Here is an 18,829-nt window from a genome sequence, read left to right as displayed (position 1 = left end):
GCTGTGGCTTTAAGCACTTTACAAATCTTATCTCATTTGATTCTCAAAACAACTCTGCAAGGCAAGTGCCATCATACATTTGAAGAAACTGAGGCAGAAGAGAGGTGAAGTGGTTTTCTCAGGGTCACACTGTTAATAAGTGGCTGAGGCTGCATTAGATCTCAGGTCTTCCTGACTTCAGGCCCAGCACTCTATTCACCAAGCCACCTAGATGCTGCTCAATCGGCAAAAGAAAGGAATTATTGGGGGAAACCAAGGCAGCATCCGCTCTGTCACTCCCTATAATGTGATGCTGCCTGGCTTTTCAGAAGCTCTCTATATTTTCGGAGTCTAAATCAATCTGATCTCGAGGAAAGGTTCTTAACCAGGAGTCTATGGCCTTGCGTTGGAATAACATTGTGACAGCTGCATTTCTGTACAATTAGTTTTCTTGGTATTCCTATGTTTAATAGCTTATTCATTTAAAAATATTATTTTGAAGAATCCAAAAGCTTTGCTAGACTGATTGCCCAGTGAGGCAAGGACCAAATGAACGATAAGAACCCTTGTTTTAGCAGCAGTGTGATTCAGTGGGTGGAGCAGGGGCTTGGAGTCAGGAAGACTCAAGTCCAAATGTCACCTGTGAGGCATACATGAAGGGCGACCCCGGGCGAGACCCACTGGGCCTTAACTTCCTGAGCTACAAAATGTGGATATTAGTGCCTACCTCACAGATGCTACTACTGCACATAGTAGGAACTTATGTCTTATTTCTTCCTTATTCTCTTCCCATCCACCCCCATTCATACATATATATATATATATATATATATATATATGGATATATGTGTATACACACACACACACGCACCCACACACTCCTTAAAGCCCTATACAAATATTAGTTATTACTATTATTAGCATTAGAAATGGGTTAGAAATAGAGATAAAGTGCCGGGCCTGGACTCAGAAAGACTCATCTTCCTGAGTTTGAATCCGGCCTCTGACACTTAGTAGCTGTGTGACCCTGGGCAAGTCACTTCACCCTGTTTTCCTCTGTTTCCTCATCTGTAAAATGAGCTGGAGAAGGAAATGGCAAACCACTCCAGTATCTCTGCCAAGAAAACCCCAAATGGGATCAAGAAGAGTTGGTTACCACTGAAGTGACCAAACAACAACAAAAGGAATAGGGAATCGTTTTGCAGTCTCGTTGGTATATGGAGCTCCTGGGCCTAACTCAAAGACTTTGAACAAGAAGAGGCTGAAAGTCACTGAGAATCACACAGCCATTGCGGGTCAGAGACAGGACTTGAACCCAGGTCTTCTTGGCTTCATAGCCAGGTCTTTATCTACTCTGCAGTTCTGCTCCAAGCTAATTCATGATTAGCTTGGAGTCTTGAAAATTCCGTTCGTTGACTAAGCACCAGTGGTTTTAATCATTCAAACTGGACTCCTGGGTGTGTGGCGCCATTGATGTACTCACTATAAATGAAAATGGAATCCCACAATATGGGACTTGGTACCTTGGTGAGAGATCATTCTATTGTCTTTAGGCATTTTTCAGTCACAGCTGACTCTTTGTAACCCTATTTGGGGTTTTCTTGGCAAAGACACTGGAGTGGTTTGCCATTTCTTTCTCCAGTTCATTTAAGTCAAGTGACTTGCCCAGGTCACACAGCTAGTGTCTGAGACTGGATTTGAACTCGGGAGTTCCTGACTTGAAGGCTGGCACTCAATCCAGTGCATCACCTAGCTGCTGAGATCATCCTAAGCCTAGAATTCCCACTTTAAGAGATGCCCAAAAGAATCCTGGTTCTTGGGCTGGATTGAACTAAATGGCTGTGGAGGTGCCTTCCGGCTTTCAAATTCAGTGATTCTGTCACTTTACTCCAAGCCAGAGGCACCTGTAGGATCACAGGACTTGTAGATAGAAAGGACTTTTGAGATGATTTAACCTAACTCCTCACTTTACATAATCAGCAGTGGCTGTGAAGAGTTAAGGAACTTGGATATGGCATATGACATAGCTGGGAAATATCCAAGGAAAGATTCGAACCCAGGACCTCTTACTAAAGTCCACAATTTTGTATGGGGATGCCATATGCCTTCTGCTGTAGTATAAACTTAACTTCAAGATTCAAAATAGCTTGAGATGAAGATATCATTGCAATGAATTTTAAACCCATATACACAACCCAGCTGAGGAACTGGACCTATCCAGAAAATAATGTGAGAAAGAGAGCAGGCTTCAGAGCCAAAAAGACAGGAGTCTGAGCCTCACCTCCAACCCATGCTGATGGCGTGAACTTGGACAAATAATTTAACCTCTCAGTATCCAAGGCAACTCTCTAAGATTCAAAGTTGGAGATCAGGTGATGATGTGCATTGTTGAGGAGAGCTCCTAATACAAATGAAATTGTGGTGCTAGACCACTGAGCAACCTGGTCTACCTGCCATGACTGCCCTTTTTATTGGAAGCCAGCAGCTTCAAGCTTTGGTTGGACTTGAATAAAACTATCTGTGTCCCAAATAGAAAGGACCTCAGGGACCATCTGGTCCAAACCACCCCCAAGAGGGCTCCCTACAGCAATGAAATCTGGGGAGCAGAAAAAAAACTCCCAGAGCACTGAGATGTTAGGCAACCTGCCCAGAGTCTCGGTTGTCACCTACATCTACACATCAAGGACCCACCATTTCATCAGGGCGGGAACTCTTTCTACCTGGGCTGAGTCTCAGAGAGAGAATAGCAGCCTGCCCATGATCATGCAGATGTGGGACTTAACCCCTGGTTTTCCTGCCTCCAAGTGGGATGCACTATCCTCTCTACCACATGGCTTCTCTCCTTCTGTCCATAGGTCTGTCCACATATCTACCGATACAGTGTTTTATGCTTGATGCTGAATGGAATGTAGCAGAATGACCTACCTAGATTCAAAGCCCATTGAAAATACTGTGTCTATGATGAAGTCTTTCTGGAACATCTCCCCTGAACACCCACCTACCCAACACTCATCTCCTCTCACCTGAACTCATGTAGAGCAACTGTCTGCATCTTTCATTGGGAGCTGACTAGCCATGGTCCGGCATTGCTAGTGATCACTGCTGAGTATATTAGCTGTGTCGCAAGCCAGAGTAAAAGTTTCTGGATGGCAGCGGCTAGACATAGTACTTGGGAGCTCTGAGATGCAACCATTTAATAAATGTTGACTGACTACCCTTAGTATTATGTAGTTCTTTGTACTTGGTGCAGTGCCTGACATGCAGTAGGTACTTAATAAGTGCTTGGTGATTGACTGATACTTTCAACAGCAATTTCCCATAAAAGAGCCCATTGATCACAACCACAATGATGTGAGGTAGATGCAGCAGGGAGCATTATTTAAATTTTACGTATTGGGAAACTGAAGAAGTAGGAAAAGAGATCAAATGTCTTGTCCGAGGTCACATGCCCAGCCAATATTGGCTCTTCAAGGAAAAATTTTTAAGAGAATAATTCCAATATCCCTCTAATGTTGACATGGGAAAAGACAACTACATTCTTTCTCATCTACCAGATTCTCTTTCCTTCTCTCTCTCTCCCTCTCTCTCCCTCCCTCTTCTTCTCTCTCTCTCCCTCTCCAGAGGGGGAATATACTGCCCCATGCTATGGGGTTTTCTCCCCTTAGAGATCTCTTCATACAAAGAAAGCAACAGGTCACAGAGGAGATTTTTATACAGATAGAAATTGGGACAGATGGCCTCCAAGGTTCCTTCCAACTCTGGGATCCTGGGATCCTTTGTTTCAGGTATTTGCCCTCTCCCTGGGATGGCAGGGAAACCCAAATTCCCAGGGGATACACCCAATAGTATGGAAAACTCCCAGAGGAAAAAAACTCCCTCTCTGTTACTTACGCTCTGAGAGAGCTGCCTGGGATTGAAAGGCTGAGTAACTTGCTAGGGTCACATAAAAACCAGCATATGACAGGCAGAATTTGAACCCAGGTCTTCCTGAATCCAAGGCTGGTTCACTATCTACCATGCCAGATTGTCCCTCCCACCAAGTTTTCCAATAACTTCTAAAAATGTGATTTTTTTTCCTTTGGGGAATCAATCAACCCCCATTTATTAGTAACCAGGCACTGTGCTAAATGCCAGAAATTTAAAGACAAAAGTCCCTGCCCTGAAGGAGCTTCCATTCTAATGGAAAGACATATGCATAGAGAAGTATTTACATAGTACATCCTAGTGAATAAAAGATAGATTTGGGAGGGAAGAACCAGCAGCTTCATGTAGAAGGTGACATGGGAGCTGCCTCTGCAAGGGATCCAAAGATTCCTAGAGATGGCTTGGACTGCTGACTTCAGATTCTCTGAATATCATCCCAAGCACCATGAGGTATCCAAAAGTCCCAATATAAGCATAAATCAAGTTACTTTCCAAACACACAGACTACTTTCTATGCCTGCCCATATTTCATGGCTATATCGGGAGAGGCTATAAGAGCAAGACTTGTAATTCTACTCCCAGGTGAGGAAGCTCCCTCTACCAATGCAACCTTCTCTAGAACATAGAGTCTTAGACAACTCTCCAGAGCACCAAGGCATTAAGAGACTTGTCCAAGTTCACCCAGGCTGAATGTATCAGAGGCAAGATTTGAACCCAGGGTTTTTGTTTCCAAGACAGGCTCTCTATGGTCTTTATCATCCAAATTAAATATTCTATCAGATGTGGGATTTTTCTCTCCAATGGCAACTCAAGCTATGGAAATTCAACCACAGATTTAATTTTTTAATTTAATCTTTTAAAACCTACCTTTCGAGTTCAGCAATTTTCTTGTCTTTATCATTCTTTTCATTCTCCACCTCCTTGAGGATCTCCAGGAGCCTGTCAACCTCCGCTTGGGCTTTGCCACATTCATCGCGGTAGTAAGATGCCTCTTTGTCCAACTGCTTCATTCGATCTGCAAATTCAGGGTTCATCCTGGAATCTTCTTCAACATTATGAGCCTTCGACATTATGTTGTTAAGGAATAATCAAGACAACAGTTTAGAATGGTAAGAGGTGGAAATATGGAGGGCCAAGCAAGTCAACTTATAAAATATTAAAAAAAAAAAAAAGGATTTTGGGTATCCTGTCAGTTGAACAAGAAAATGTTGCTAAGTGACAGGAAGCAGACATCACCTTGTTAGTCTGAAAACAGTTACAGAATCTGAGTTTATACAATTTATTTTTAAGTACATTTTCCCAAGGGATGAGACGTTTCATTTAGGCAAGAACTAAAGATATTTGCTTTCATTTGTCTTCAAAAATAAAACAAGATACAAGTGATCCTGGACAAAGACGACTTCATTCAATTTCTGCCTCCCATAAGCAAGTGGGTCCTACAAACTGTAGTCCCATTCTCCCTGTAGAAAAAAATATTGATGATTTTGTGCTATTGTTATTTGTCACATGTCCAACTAAATTTACAAGTTCCCGGATGTGGAACTTGTAATCATGTCTTATTTAAACTGGATATATCCCCTCAGGGCCTAACACTGTGTTTTTGCAAACATTAAGTACATAAGGACTTTCTGTTTTGTTGATATGTACAGGGGATTTCATTAGGGTGAAGAGAGAACTCTCTGTGTAGAAACCCCTTCCTTTAATAAAGATTGCCAATACTCTTCTGTAGCAGTCAGAGAGGATGATGGAGCATATACATTTACATTAATGTCTGCTTCTTAAATCACTTGCCCATGGTCACTCAGCTAGTATGTATCAAAAGCAAGACTTGAATTTAGGCCTTTTTGTCTCCAACGCCAACCACCTCTCAACCAATATCGTTGGACTGAAAGTGGTTGATTCGCCACTGAAGATAACCCATCTGGTTTGATCAAATATAAAGCTACTTATGGGCAGGAATTCCTTCTTTCCCATCTTCCTTCCTTCCCTCCTCCCTTCCTATCTTCCTTCCTTCTTTCCTTTCTTCCCTCCTTCCTTCCTTTTGCCTATCTTTCTAGCCTTCCTTCCTTTCTTCCTTCCCACATTTCTTCCTTCCTTCCTTTCTTTCTTCTCTCCTTTCTTCCCATTCACCTTTCTTCCTTCCTACTTCATTCCATCTCTCCTTCCTTTCCTCCCATCTTCCTTCCCTCCTTCTTTCCTTCCCTCTTATATTTCTTTCCTCCCCACTCACTTTTCTTCCTTCCTACCTTCTTCCTTCCCTCCCTCTTTCCTTTCCTCCCACCTTCCTTCCCTACCTCCTTCTTTTCTTCTCCCTTCTTTGTTTTCTCTTTATATTCCTAATACCCAATGCAGTGTTTGACACATAGGAGACATTTAAATCAATGAATGTCTGTTTCATTAAATAGAGTTGACTTTTGATTCCAATCATTTCAATAGACCACGGTGGTTGAAATAAAGATGCCAATCTTCCATACTAGATGCTTTCTAAAGGTAACCATGAAGGGATTTTCACCTGACATTTAGACCCATTAATCCTTTTTTTTAATGCCTCAACTGGTCACCCTCAACCTGAAATATCAGAATGATGGAGAAGCACATGAACACAGACCTGCAAACACATGCATGAGGGGGGGACATGACCACAAACAACAACAGACATCATGAACATGACAAGAATAACACTGCAGGGTCATTTGCAGCCAAAGCATCCCAATTTTTGGCTGAAATCGTCCCAGACAGATGGCGACAAGGAGGCAGCGTAATGTTTAGCCTACCCCTTGTTTCCAATTATTCCTAAATGACTTCTTCAAAGAGCAAGCAGGAGAAAAACAAGGGCTTTAACCACAGTGTACATTCAACAGAGGAAGTTCAGAAATCTTTTTTTCCCCTTTAAAATCCACAGATCAAAATAACAAAACGTTGAGCCGTTTGAGAACGTGGGCCATTCTGCTAGTCGATTATGTCCAGCAGGGATGTTGGTTATGTTATGTTTGTTGGAATTTCAAGGGAAGAACAAGGTAAGCAAGCTACAACCAAGAAGGGAGTTGGAGGAAACATGCGTGGTTAGAAAAAAATCCAAACTAATCTACTACTGGGAGAAGGTTGACACTCTTTGCAATGATTTAGTAGAAAAATAAAATTCCAAAACTTAGTATAAACAGAAATAACTCTTGCACTTATAGCAGAAATGATCATTCTTTAAAAAATGAAATTGGTGGCATGTAACATATTACTTAAGCATGAGGATAAGAAAGGACATAATTTTGCTTTCAAGTTCCATTCCTCTGATGAAAGATCTTGATTTTTCCATGGATTCAGTTATGAGTAAAAAGGAGGCCAAGCATAAAGTATACTCGGGTGATCTTTGAGGTAGAGCTCCTGAGGGGCAGGGAGGGTTTTCTCTTAGCTTTTGTGTCCCCAGAACCTAGCTGGGTGTCCTGTAAATATCAGGCAACTAGTGTTTTTTTTTTTTCATTGAGGTGAATCATGCTTCTCATATCCCCAAAAAATATATATTTGTGGCTCTTTCTCTAACCTATTCTACATGTTGAGTTGAAGTCAATTATTAGACTTTAAAAAAAACTATCAAAATTGTTCATTGGAAGCCTATTGGAAACCCATTTTTATTATATTTTTGTAATTAATTTAAAATACTCATCTCAACCTAAAGAAAAATAGATATAATTTATATTTATGCATCCAACTATAAATCCATGAAATTTCTTTTTACTTTGCATATATTTTTAGTATATATTCTATATAACTCAAAGGTGTCTGTATTGCTTCTTCAAGTAAAATGTAAGGAAGGAACTTTCACTCTTGTCTTTGTAGCCCAGTGGCCAGGACAGTGCCTGGTATAAAGGAGACATCGGGTATATATTTGCTGATTGATAAATTAATCTAGTTGTGAACTTTGGAATCAAAAATAGTTAATATCAGAGACAATTGTAACCAAGGAGTAGTAAAAATTTGGGAGATGCTTGAAAATGGCTAAAAACAAGAGTTACCATTTTAAAATCACCTTCACTTTTAGAATGTGTTAGCAATTTTTTACAGTCACACAGAAAAAGAGCCAACACCACAACTCTCTCTGAAGGTGAAGTTTCTTAATCTACCTGGGGTTCATGATTTTTTTTATTTTGATAATTGTATTTCAATATAATCTTTCATGGTCCTGTGTATTTTATTCATTTAAAACATGATTCCCCAAAAAAGGTTAAGAACCCTCTGAATTAAAACAGTTTCCTTTAAAATTTGCCCTAAAAAGGAAAGGCGAAATTTTTTTTTCAATTTTTGAAAAATTCTTTTTTTAAAAAAAAAGGCAAAAACATATAACAAATGCTTCTGATAAAAATTTAAAATTATTTTCTTCAGTTTGCTTCTGGGCACCACAATGATATGGCGGTATAGAGATTAAATCTGTGATTTTACTGATACCAGGAACTTCTGGGATAGGAAACTCCTTTTACCCATGTACAGGGTATTCCTAAAGTCTGGACACATAGGCAAAAATGCATATTTTCAAGAAATGAAATGAATGAAATTTTCAACAACATTTTATTTCATTGGAATATTAACAAATAACATCTTCAATATGATTTCCATCATTTGCTTTGCAAGATTCACGTGACTCGATGCAATAACTCCACATTGCCATCAATTTTAGCACATTCACTCTTTGTGCATTCAAGAGTGTTTTACAACTGTGATTTTCACTGAGTACACCTTCTCCTTTAGCATTCCCCAGAAAAAGAAATCAAGGGGGCTAAGTTCTGTTAATATTCCAAATATTTCAAAATATGCATTTTCCCATATATCCAGACTTTAGGGACACCCTGTAGGTTTCCTCCAATGTGTATAGTTTCAGAGAGTCTCTTGAGCTCTAACGGTGACTTGACCAAGTTCCCACCATCAGTGTATGTCAGGTAAGAGTTGAACCCAGTCAGTTAGTTCTCTGTTCACTAAACCAAGACAGATATCTAGCTTTTAGCATAGATATACTTAAGTGGGTCATGTTAAGGATGGTAAAAGGAACTGCTGCAGGTACCATTTCTCTAGTAAAGGCAATGTCTACTGAGAAATCAGCTCCTACAATGGAAAAGGGAGTGTCATTGACTGAGTGTGTCTCTGATAGCTTTTCTTGCTCAATAGTTTGACTGATTGTAAGCTCTTGTGCTCTCAAAAAGCTTTTTAAAATTTTCAAATGGCCCTTAAAGATGGTAACTGTGAATTTTCTAGTACCTGCTGTTGGCACATGGAAAATGAGAAACACTTTGGATGACAGGCACCAAGGCATTCCCTAATCCCCATGAGTTTTGAAACTCCTGAGGAACATCTCAGAGAAAATCAACTCTCAGATTAAACCATTACTTCAACAATTAGTGTAACCTACAAAAATGCCATTTTCCACTGGATGAATGTTGGCTTCCCAATTTGGCCAAGCCTTACTGACAGGCACTAGCCTGGCCTCCCTTACTAATGAACTTCATTGAGTCTCATCTTGAATGGACTTTGACAATGAGATTTGAAATGAATTTCATCTGTACTGCCCTTGGCTGCCAAGAATCCAGGTGGAAAGGTTAAGTGTTAAGAATTATAATTTAATGGGGCCAATCCCCCTTCCCTTTGGAGATCTCCAGGTGACATGGTACGGGCCCCATCCTTAACCTCATCACAGGTTTAAGACTCTTTTTTTTATTTGTCCTCATCTCCAGTTGCAAGGGCTGAAATGCACTGATTCAGATCCTGTTGGCTTCCTTCCTAGAAATCATCCTCACCAACATCAGGACCTCTCACCAATTAAGTCCAAGAGCCAAGGGCATTTTTTATTTCCTACAGAGATTCCACAGCTTTGCCACCTTCTTCCCAATTGGTATAGAAGTCATTAGTGAAAATGATCATCTAAAGAGATCATTACAAGTATCTTTCTGTGGTCCTTCCTCATCACTGGTCAAAAATCAGAGTCAGGGGAGTACAGGTTTAGAATATGTTCAGGGATTGTTCATTTATAGTTTCTAGTAAATATTTTACCGGGACTCTGAAAGCAGTTTTATTTAATGAACCCTAATTGCTTCGAAGCAAAGTCCCAACTCACAGGGGACCCCAAGGCCTCTAAATGGGACTCACTCAGAGGAAATACAAGATTGAATTTTGCTCGTTAACTACTTCAGGGAATGCTTAATCCAAGTATGATTTTTCCCTCAATATATCAGTGAGCTTTAATTCTACTTTTAAGCAGCTTCTAGAATCCCTAAATGCTTAAAAAAGAATTTTTCTTCTATGTCCATAATCTCTATATTCTATATCTGGTATTTCATCAATGTCTATATTACATATTTCAAAATGAAATGTCAAGGGTCTCTCGGTCAGGTCCCATCCACTGCCATGGGAGGAAGACATTTTCTCACAAATGGGAATAAACAAACCCAACTTTTAAGCTTCATTGATGTGGGAAAGTCTGGCTTAGTGGCTACAAATAGCTATTGAAAGCCAAGCTGAAATGCCAAAGGAGCATCTAAATGGCATTTAGGAAGAGAGATACAATACTGTCCCTACACATTTATTACTGAAAGAAAATCAGTACTGCTGCAGGCGAAAATGCTATTTTCTAACTAATGGCGTGGGTGTACATTAAGAGTGAAGAATACACTCCCCAGACAGAGAAGGTTTACAATTTGCAAAGTTTGGAAATCAGATCCCGTTTACACTACACCCAGCAGGACTATTTGTTGGCTTAGCCAAAAACACTATTCCTTCCCTACAGGCGTCCAGGTAGCAAAGTGTTACCTGAGCCCATAGACCTGGGATGACTTTCTTTTTAAAATCCCATTTAAATTTGAAGCCTGCTTGTGACATTATAACATGTTTTCAATCGGTGTCGGGCCCTAAGAATTTTCATGAAGACAGAGCTTGGGGTTTCAAACAAACAAATGATTAGCCTTGACAATAAAGCATAAACAGCCCCTAAGGAATGAGCCTGATGATTGTTCTACCCTGACGCTCTGGGTTTTTAGTGGTGACATGTGTATATACTATCTTTTTTAAAGGACTGCCAAGTGTCATAGCTATGGGGTTTTAGGGACAGCGGGCAGTGTTTTAACAGTATTTTGTCCCCTTTAAAAGCAACGCCCAAGGAAGAAACTGCCTTTAAAGTTTTAAAATAATCCCATGTTCAAAAAATGTTGCAGAATTGAAAAATCTTGAGTAATTTTTAGAAACCTGTTAGATGAAAAGAATAAAATATTATTCTTTAGAATAATTCCATGGGATTGGGGGGGGGCAGAGTAGATTGAGGAGAATGAGAATTGTATATATGTATTTTAATATTATCTAAATTATTTTTCATTCTCTATATATTAACACCAAATAAAATACTTCTACATAAATAATAAGCCTACAAAGTAACTGTCATAGTTCTTGCATCCAGAAATATCATCATAAGAGGATCTAAACTGGTTTCATCTGAAACATTTACAGTGTAGTAGAAGAGTTATACCAGATGGTGTGAATTTCTATTGTTTGATTTTTTGGGAAAGAGTATTATGTTTTCATAGTAAGGGAAAATAGGAAATGGGTAAAAGGAAATAATCATTTTTTTTGCCTAACAGCATTAATTAAAAGAGTATCACCTTCATGCGAGGAAATACTTTTTAAGACCCTTCAAACATTTATGACTATATTCAAATTTCAGAATAAGTCAGCTTGTTACAATACCATGTCTTCTCCCGAAAGGCCACTTAAAAAATAAAAACTGAGATCAGGCCTCCATCAGCAAAGCAGAAAAATGATCTGTACATACCTTTCCAAAACATACTTTTGCTTGAATATCCAAATAATGAAGGCCAATACAGTATTCAGATTTTGCTGTTGTTGTTTTATAAAAAGACTAAAAAGAGATGAATAGAATTATCTGGGACATTGAAATGATTCTCTGTTTCAGTCTGCATGGTTGCATTGGTCCTGAGACTGAGTGGAGAATTTTAATTTTCAAGGGAAAGATATGCCACCAAAGAAAGTGATGGTCATGATGGGCTGTCCCAAGTATATGTTTATACTTACTAGCTTACCCCTCAGATTTGGGGTACACCCTGCACATGTCCTTTTAGACCTAATGCTGTCACTGGAGGCTATTTTAGATTTCCATTGTATAAGAAGAAAGGTTTGGATACTGGGGGGGGCGTAGAAGGAGGTTTATTTTCTTTTTTGCAAACATTAAAAAGTTTCATTTACAAGAGACAAACCTCTTCCTAGGAACCAATATGGAAGTCACTGTACTTTTTTTTAGTGCAATGAATTAACAAATGCTCACTATTAAGGAGCAAAAACACAGGGAGAATCAGTGGCTAAATATCTAGGAGAGATGATAAAAAGACCCAGAGTGGGGGTGGAGGGGGGAGGGAGTAATCTGTGGCTGTGAGACATTTGCTTTCTTCAGCCTTGTGAGATAACTGGTAAAAGGGAACCTTGGGTGAGAAAACCCTTCAGCAGTGTAGACTGGCACCTTCTCTGCAACCCATCGCCTGCCTGGGGCATCAGGTCATTGGCCAGGCCACACCATCGGTGTAAGTATGAGAAGCAGGACTTAGACCTAGAGCTTCCCAGCTTAAAGGCCGAGGCTCTATCAAACACAAGACAATGTCTCTCTTGCCACCTGTTAACAATGTCATCATATGAAATGCAAAGTTTAGCAAACTAAGAAGCCTAAAGATGTGTGAGGCTTCTATGAAATGCCTTAGACTATGATTTCTTTTAAACGTGAGGATCAATGGGAAGTTACCTTCCAAGTAGAAAGAGCCTTGGACTCTGGAAGACCTGATCCAAATTATCTCTCTTTCACATACCAGATTGCGACCCTGGGCGATTTCGCTGAGCTCTCAAGGCTGCAGGCAGCTCTCCAAGCTGTTGAGTTACAAGGAAGTTCTGCCAAATCTCCTTAGTGGAGGGAGTTTCCATACTGGGGGCTCCCTATAGTGACAAAATCACAAAAACTGTCCCAAAAGCAAGGACGAGTCTTGTGAAAGTTTAGAAAAAAAGATACAACCTCTTCGTGATAGACAGATAAAGAGAGAAAATGATAGATTGAACGATAGATGAATATGGAGAGAATATGATAGATAGAGAGAGATGATTATAAATAGATGGATAAATACATAGATAGATGAACATGGAGAGATGATAGATATAGAGGAGAGAGAGGTGGAAAGAAGGTGATAGAGAGATGATGATAAGAGGGAGAAGGAGAAAGAGAAGGAGAAGAAGAAGAAGAAGAAGAAGAAGAAGAAGAAGAAGAAGAAGAAGAAGAAGAAAATGATGATGATGATGATGATGGATATAGAGAGATTATAGATACATAGATATGAAAATCAGTATAAATATATTGGGTTGGTTTCAACTTTTTCAAAAAGTTCAGTTTCAACCTTAATAGTTTAAAACTACAGGTGGGATCCCCTGAATATATCCAGAATAGGCACCAAGTAAGAAAGAAAAAAGATATAACTAAGAAAAACATGTGTAATATTTATAACAGCAAGAGTTAAGTCCCGGGGAGTTAAAGACTAGTAGTCACATAGCTGAAAAGTGATGGTTATGAGAAATGAGACTACAAGGCCCATTGGAAATGCCAGGAAACTAGCTGGGGCATGTACAATGGCATGATCTAAGAACAAAGGGGAAGAAAATGAAGGCATTTATTTGTACCTGGGCAGAGGTTGTGTAGGATAAAAAAAAAAAAACCTGCAAATAGTACTCTGGGGCACTCTCTTGGAAAGATTGTTGCACAAATACTATTAAGTATTTACACTAGATACATACATACATATATATATATATATTTCCACATTTTCCCTTATAATCCTATGTATTTTATTTTACACATTTAAAAACATTATTTATCACCTGACTGCCAAGGTAGTCCATGACTAGAACCCCTGCTCTAAGTGAAATTGTTCCTGTTTCCTTCCCCCTGCTTGTGAGTGGCTTGCCATTGCCCCAAACAGTTACCTTGTATACAGGGACAAGTTGTCCCTGACCAAACGTCAGCTCCTTGAGGGCAAGGTCTATTTGACTTTACCTGTGTATTCCCAGTACCTACCATGGTGCCTGGCATGGAAGGGATGTTTAGTAAATGTCTGTTGTTAATTTGGTTATTTGCAGGGCACTGGATTTGTCAATAAAAATGTGTTGATGGATAGGAATCATGTATTTGGGCCATTTCCCTAGTATTATGGGCAACCAAGAGTGGGAGCTCCTTGAGGACAGGGTGTGTCTCATTTTTTCTGTTTTCACTGTTGTTTCTTTCCCCAGTGCTTGACACATGATATATATAGAAAATTTTTTTCATTCATTTACTAATAGTATATTGTACTTTTTTGTACTGCAATTTTGGCCAAGTTAAAAATGGTGGTCATATACAAAGCAACAGATAGAAAAGATGTTGTTCTGTAGCTTTCAAAAAGTCAAAAATAATTTTTTCTCTTCCTTAACAAGACAAAGAAACAAAAAACAGATTGTTCTGCAAAGATGGATGGTCCATTTAGCCATGGGGTGGGTGTGAGGTCTTTGAAATGAGAAATGGGAATGTTTCTATTGGGGGTTAGCTTTTAGATGCTGCTCTATAGGGCAATAAATGGACTTATTATCATTTGTTACCATTATGCTGAATGTCGTTTTTACATCCACACCCATTTGAATCACTGTCATATAATCCATTTATTATTGCATAAATCTACGTCCATTAAGGTATATTTTTACAAAGATTGGCAAGTGTTTGAAGGATCTAAAAAGGTACCCCAGGAGTCTAGGTTTAAAAGTGGCCTTTGGGAATGTTCTTCTACCCGAGTAAGTTGGAGGACTTCAATTCAGGTAGTAACTTATCTGGAGAGGTTGTTAATTTCTGAATTTCACTTTTGAAAGAAATAGCCTCTCCAGCCCCCCAGTCCATTTCTTTAGAGAGAAACAAAATAAAAATGACCAAGAACAGATGCTAAAGCTCAAAGGAAGGGCAGATACAAGGCCACATCGGCTCACGGGATCCTCATGCTTGCGTATGTTACAGCGGCGGACTTTCAGAAATGACTTACGGGGTTGTACATCTGATTGAACAACTGCTCAGCCTGCTACATTGCAAAGTTGGGGAGGAGTGAAGAAGCACAGACAGGGAAAGAAGGAAAGATTCAGGAAAATAGCATTAGCTCAACCGACCCGGTGCATTTGCACAGAACTCGTCATTTCAAAAAAGAAAAGAAAAGAGAAAAAGATGAAGAAGAAGAAATTTCAGTTGCTAAACATTCCATGGTGAAAGTGAGAGGCAGTAGGGGAACAGAAATGTTGACTTTGGCTCCTTAAAAAGAAGAGCTGGAATAAGAAATTTAAGGTTTGTGTTACTTTCCCTTTCTCAAGTCAAATAGCCCGTGAAATAAAGAAAGCTGTCCACTTTGGATGATGCATGAAGTGCGGGGCTTCAGCAATGAATCACTGAGAGTGCTTTCAGCCAAGCTTGCAATTTATCACCCAAACTTCAAAGACGGTAATAATAAAAGATTAATTAAATCTTATCACTGAATTTATGGCTCTTCTTTTGTATTAACAAAAGCCTGAATTTGCTATTCAATAAAAGTTTTTGGTTGTTGTTTCTTGGAAAGAGAGAGCTTAGCAAACAGCAGATTAGCAACGGCCAAATATAGGCAAGCAAGGCACCATAAGACAAAAGAGTAAAACTTTTTTAAGTGGACAAAAAGACAGAAAGTTATCCCAAATCCCAAATGATTCATTGCCTGTCACTCTCTTGGGCAATTCATTCATAATCAGTGAAGGAAATTACATTCTAAGAAACCCTTCATATAAGGATGCTCCCAATTAGTTAGAGGCTTCTTGAACTTTCTCCTGTTAAAATTTTTGTAGAAAAAAATTCATAGGATGTTTCATGGGCTGTTAATGTTGCGAATGTTCCTAGGGGTTAGACTTCTCTTCTTTTTCTCTTAAATATCAATTTAATGAGTTATGGGGCTGCAGTGTCAAGTATAAGAGTTCAGTCATTAAAGGGGTGCCCTCCCAACCCCCTGTTTCTAGTCATGATTACTAATACAACATTAAGAGCCCTTCTAGAAATTGAAATATATTTTTCCTACAATGTGGGATAGAATGATAGAATCATAGAGCTGGAAGGAACCTAAGAGGTTTTCTGGTCCAATCTCCTCATTTCACAGATGAGATGACTGAGGCCCAAGGTCATTAAGTGACTTGCCTATATTCATATAGACAGTACATTTCAGAGGTGAGATCAATAATCTCCATTCTTTTCAATCCAATTAAAAAAAATACCTTTTTTCTCACTCGGAAGTAAAAAAAAACAAACCAAAAAAAAAGACAAATGAAAAATGCAATACTGCCCTGAATGTTATGGTAGAAATTTCTTTGCCTCTACAAATCTGGGGCAAATTTCCACCAGGAATTCATGTTGTTTTTATGGTATAATAAAATTATATATTCCGTTTTCATTTAGTAAATCTTTGCATTTTTAGTAACAAGCAACTCTGTGTGTCTATCTATCTGTGTGTGTGTCTGTCTGTCTGTCTCTTGGTCTTGCTCTCTGTCTCTGCCTCCCTCCCTCTCCCTCTCCCTTACCCTCTCCTTCTCCCTCTCCCTTTCCCCGCCTCTCTCTCTATCTCTCTCTCTCTCTCTCCACCCAAACACTCTCAGTCTTTTATAACTGCTTACTTTTCCATGACTAAATGATGTGTTTATACATACATTCATAAAATGTTGGCTTAAAATTTCAAATATTTCATGGAGATTTCCATTTTTTAGGTGATGGGTACTTGAGGTTTTAAAAGAACTATTTATTACCAAAAATTAAAGACTACTGGAAAAATATTTTAAACTTTTGAATTCAGTTAATGACACCTGGCCAAAAATAATAAAATTATATTTGCAGGTTAGCCTTGGGTATAAAAATATTTAAATTATAATTACCCTATTTCACCCCATTAAAATGGACATCAGTTTGTTTAGATGATAGTGTGAGCAAAGATTTGTTGACACTTCCAAATTACCTTTCCATTAACTCAATGTACCCTATGTGGTCAGGTGACTGTTGTACATTAATTTAATTCTCGTGCCAATGGCAAAGATGAATTTTTTCAACGTTCACAGGAATGATGCCGTTTGGCCTGGGATCTAAAGTGTCCTCTGTGCTGCTGCTGGAGAGTCAGGAGGGAAAACCACAGGTTTTTCTACTGTGGCTACCATAAAAGCGCCAGGAGAATGTAGCGTGAATGATCCACGCACTGATTTATCACATCGTTCAAATGCAACGTATGCGAGTTACAAGCATAAACATATAAAACTCCTCCTTCAAAGAGCTTCAGGGATTAAATGGCTCCTGAGCAAGCCCAAATCGAAAGCATGCACTTCACATAGACAACTAAGAAAAGAAGAAGAAAAATTCCAAGATGTTACTGGAGCGGAATCTTTATAAATGCCTATATTTTGTTTGGTGGCAAGGAGCTTGGGCAGAGGGAAAGGGATTTTGCTGTAATTTTAAAGTTGCTCCTTCTTTGGAAAAATCACAGTCAGTTTTAGGGGAGAAGCATCAAGTAGTAATTACCCAAAACTCATGGGTCAATTTCACTTCTTTTAAAATAATACTATAACCTAAAAACGCACAGAGGTACAAATACGTTTTAAACAGAAAGGAGAGTCAGGGATTAATTTCTCAGTCTGTGGACTTTGTAGGATCATGGGATCATGGATTTGGAGCAGAGAGAGATCTCAGAGGCCCCTTATTTAACAGATTCATAAACTGAGGCTTGGAGATTGAGGGACTTGCCCAAAGTCACATGGGAAGTTAGCAGTAGGGCTGAGATTGGAACCCAGGTCCTCTGGCTCCTGCTAGCTTCTTCCTTGTACCATATGTGCAAACAAGTATGCATCCTATGGTTATATTTCATACTTGGTCAAAAGTCTAATGGTAAACTCTGATTTTTGAGAGCACATCTAAGAGCAACATTTGATGCCGCAAGAAGGCAGATTGGAGGCTGGCGGTAAGGAAAAAAACAAATGAAAGCAAAACAAAAAAACAAATCAAGTTACCCAAACAGAAAGTGGCCTGCTTTGGAGGTAACAGATTTTGCAGTACTGGGTTTCTTTTGAACAGTTGCTGGGTGATTATTTGCTGAAGAGGGATGTTCCATGCAAGATCAAGATTGGGCTTACTGGCTTCTGAGGTCCCTTCCAGCTCTGGACTTCTAGAGTTCTGATTTCACAAAGGTATGTTACTTAATTTACTGTAATACAACTTGGTTATATAGAATATTGTTGACAGTAAACAGGATGGTGTCTGGGTCTTGGCAGTCATTGTAGTCATAAAGGGATTTGATCCATTCCCCCCCGTCTCTCTGAATCAGTTCCATCCATTTCATATACAAACTACATTAGCATAATCTCGTATAACCATTTTTCCAAATCCCCTGCTAAAAAACGATAGCCCATTACATTTCCATTATACTTTCCATCACACCATTCTGAAATATTCAGAATAATTTCACAGTTCACATATGATCCCTGCTTTTCCCTTATCATCCATCTATCAACATTTCCATAGCTTTAGAGAATAAAACCCTATTTCACTCTGTTACAGATTACTTTACGTAAGTAGTTTAATTTTACTCCAAGCAGTATTGGATTCAAAGAAACTTTTATCTGGGCTTCTGATTGGCTGATAAAGGTGCTGCTGAAGGGAAACAGAGAACTTAAGTCATAACGTTCTGAGTTGTGCAAACAATGAATGCAGACAGAACCAAACAACACAGGAATCAGTCAAAAGAACAAGGCATGATTGGGAATGCATCCACAAAAAATACTCAAGTCACTTAAAACTCAGAATGCAGCGATAGTCTTTCATAAAGGAATCATACATACAACATGCTTT

General features: G+C 39.1%; 1 protein-coding gene across 1 annotated transcript in view; it reads right to left on the bottom strand.

The window, feature by feature from the left end:
- ERC2 (ELKS/RAB6-interacting/CAST family member 2) overlaps positions 1-18,829 on the bottom strand; it is a 254,252-nt gene that overhangs the window by 54,381 nt on the left and 181,042 nt on the right. Inside the window, exons 9-10 of the mRNA XM_036739687.1 lie at positions 14,982-15,017; positions 4,771-4,964 (exon numbers count right to left, since the gene is read on the bottom strand). Of these exons, the coding sequence (XP_036595582.1) occupies positions 4,771-4,964; positions 14,982-15,017 (230 nt within the window). The remainder of the gene's footprint in view (positions 1-4,770; positions 4,965-14,981; positions 15,018-18,829) is intronic.

The sequence above is a fragment of the Trichosurus vulpecula genome, chromosome 9, assembly GCF_011100635.1.
Source record: "Trichosurus vulpecula isolate mTriVul1 chromosome 9, mTriVul1.pri, whole genome shotgun sequence".
Taxonomy (NCBI): Eukaryota; Metazoa; Chordata; class Mammalia; order Diprotodontia; family Phalangeridae; genus Trichosurus; species Trichosurus vulpecula.
This window is presented reverse-complemented; position numbering and strand designations above follow the sequence as displayed.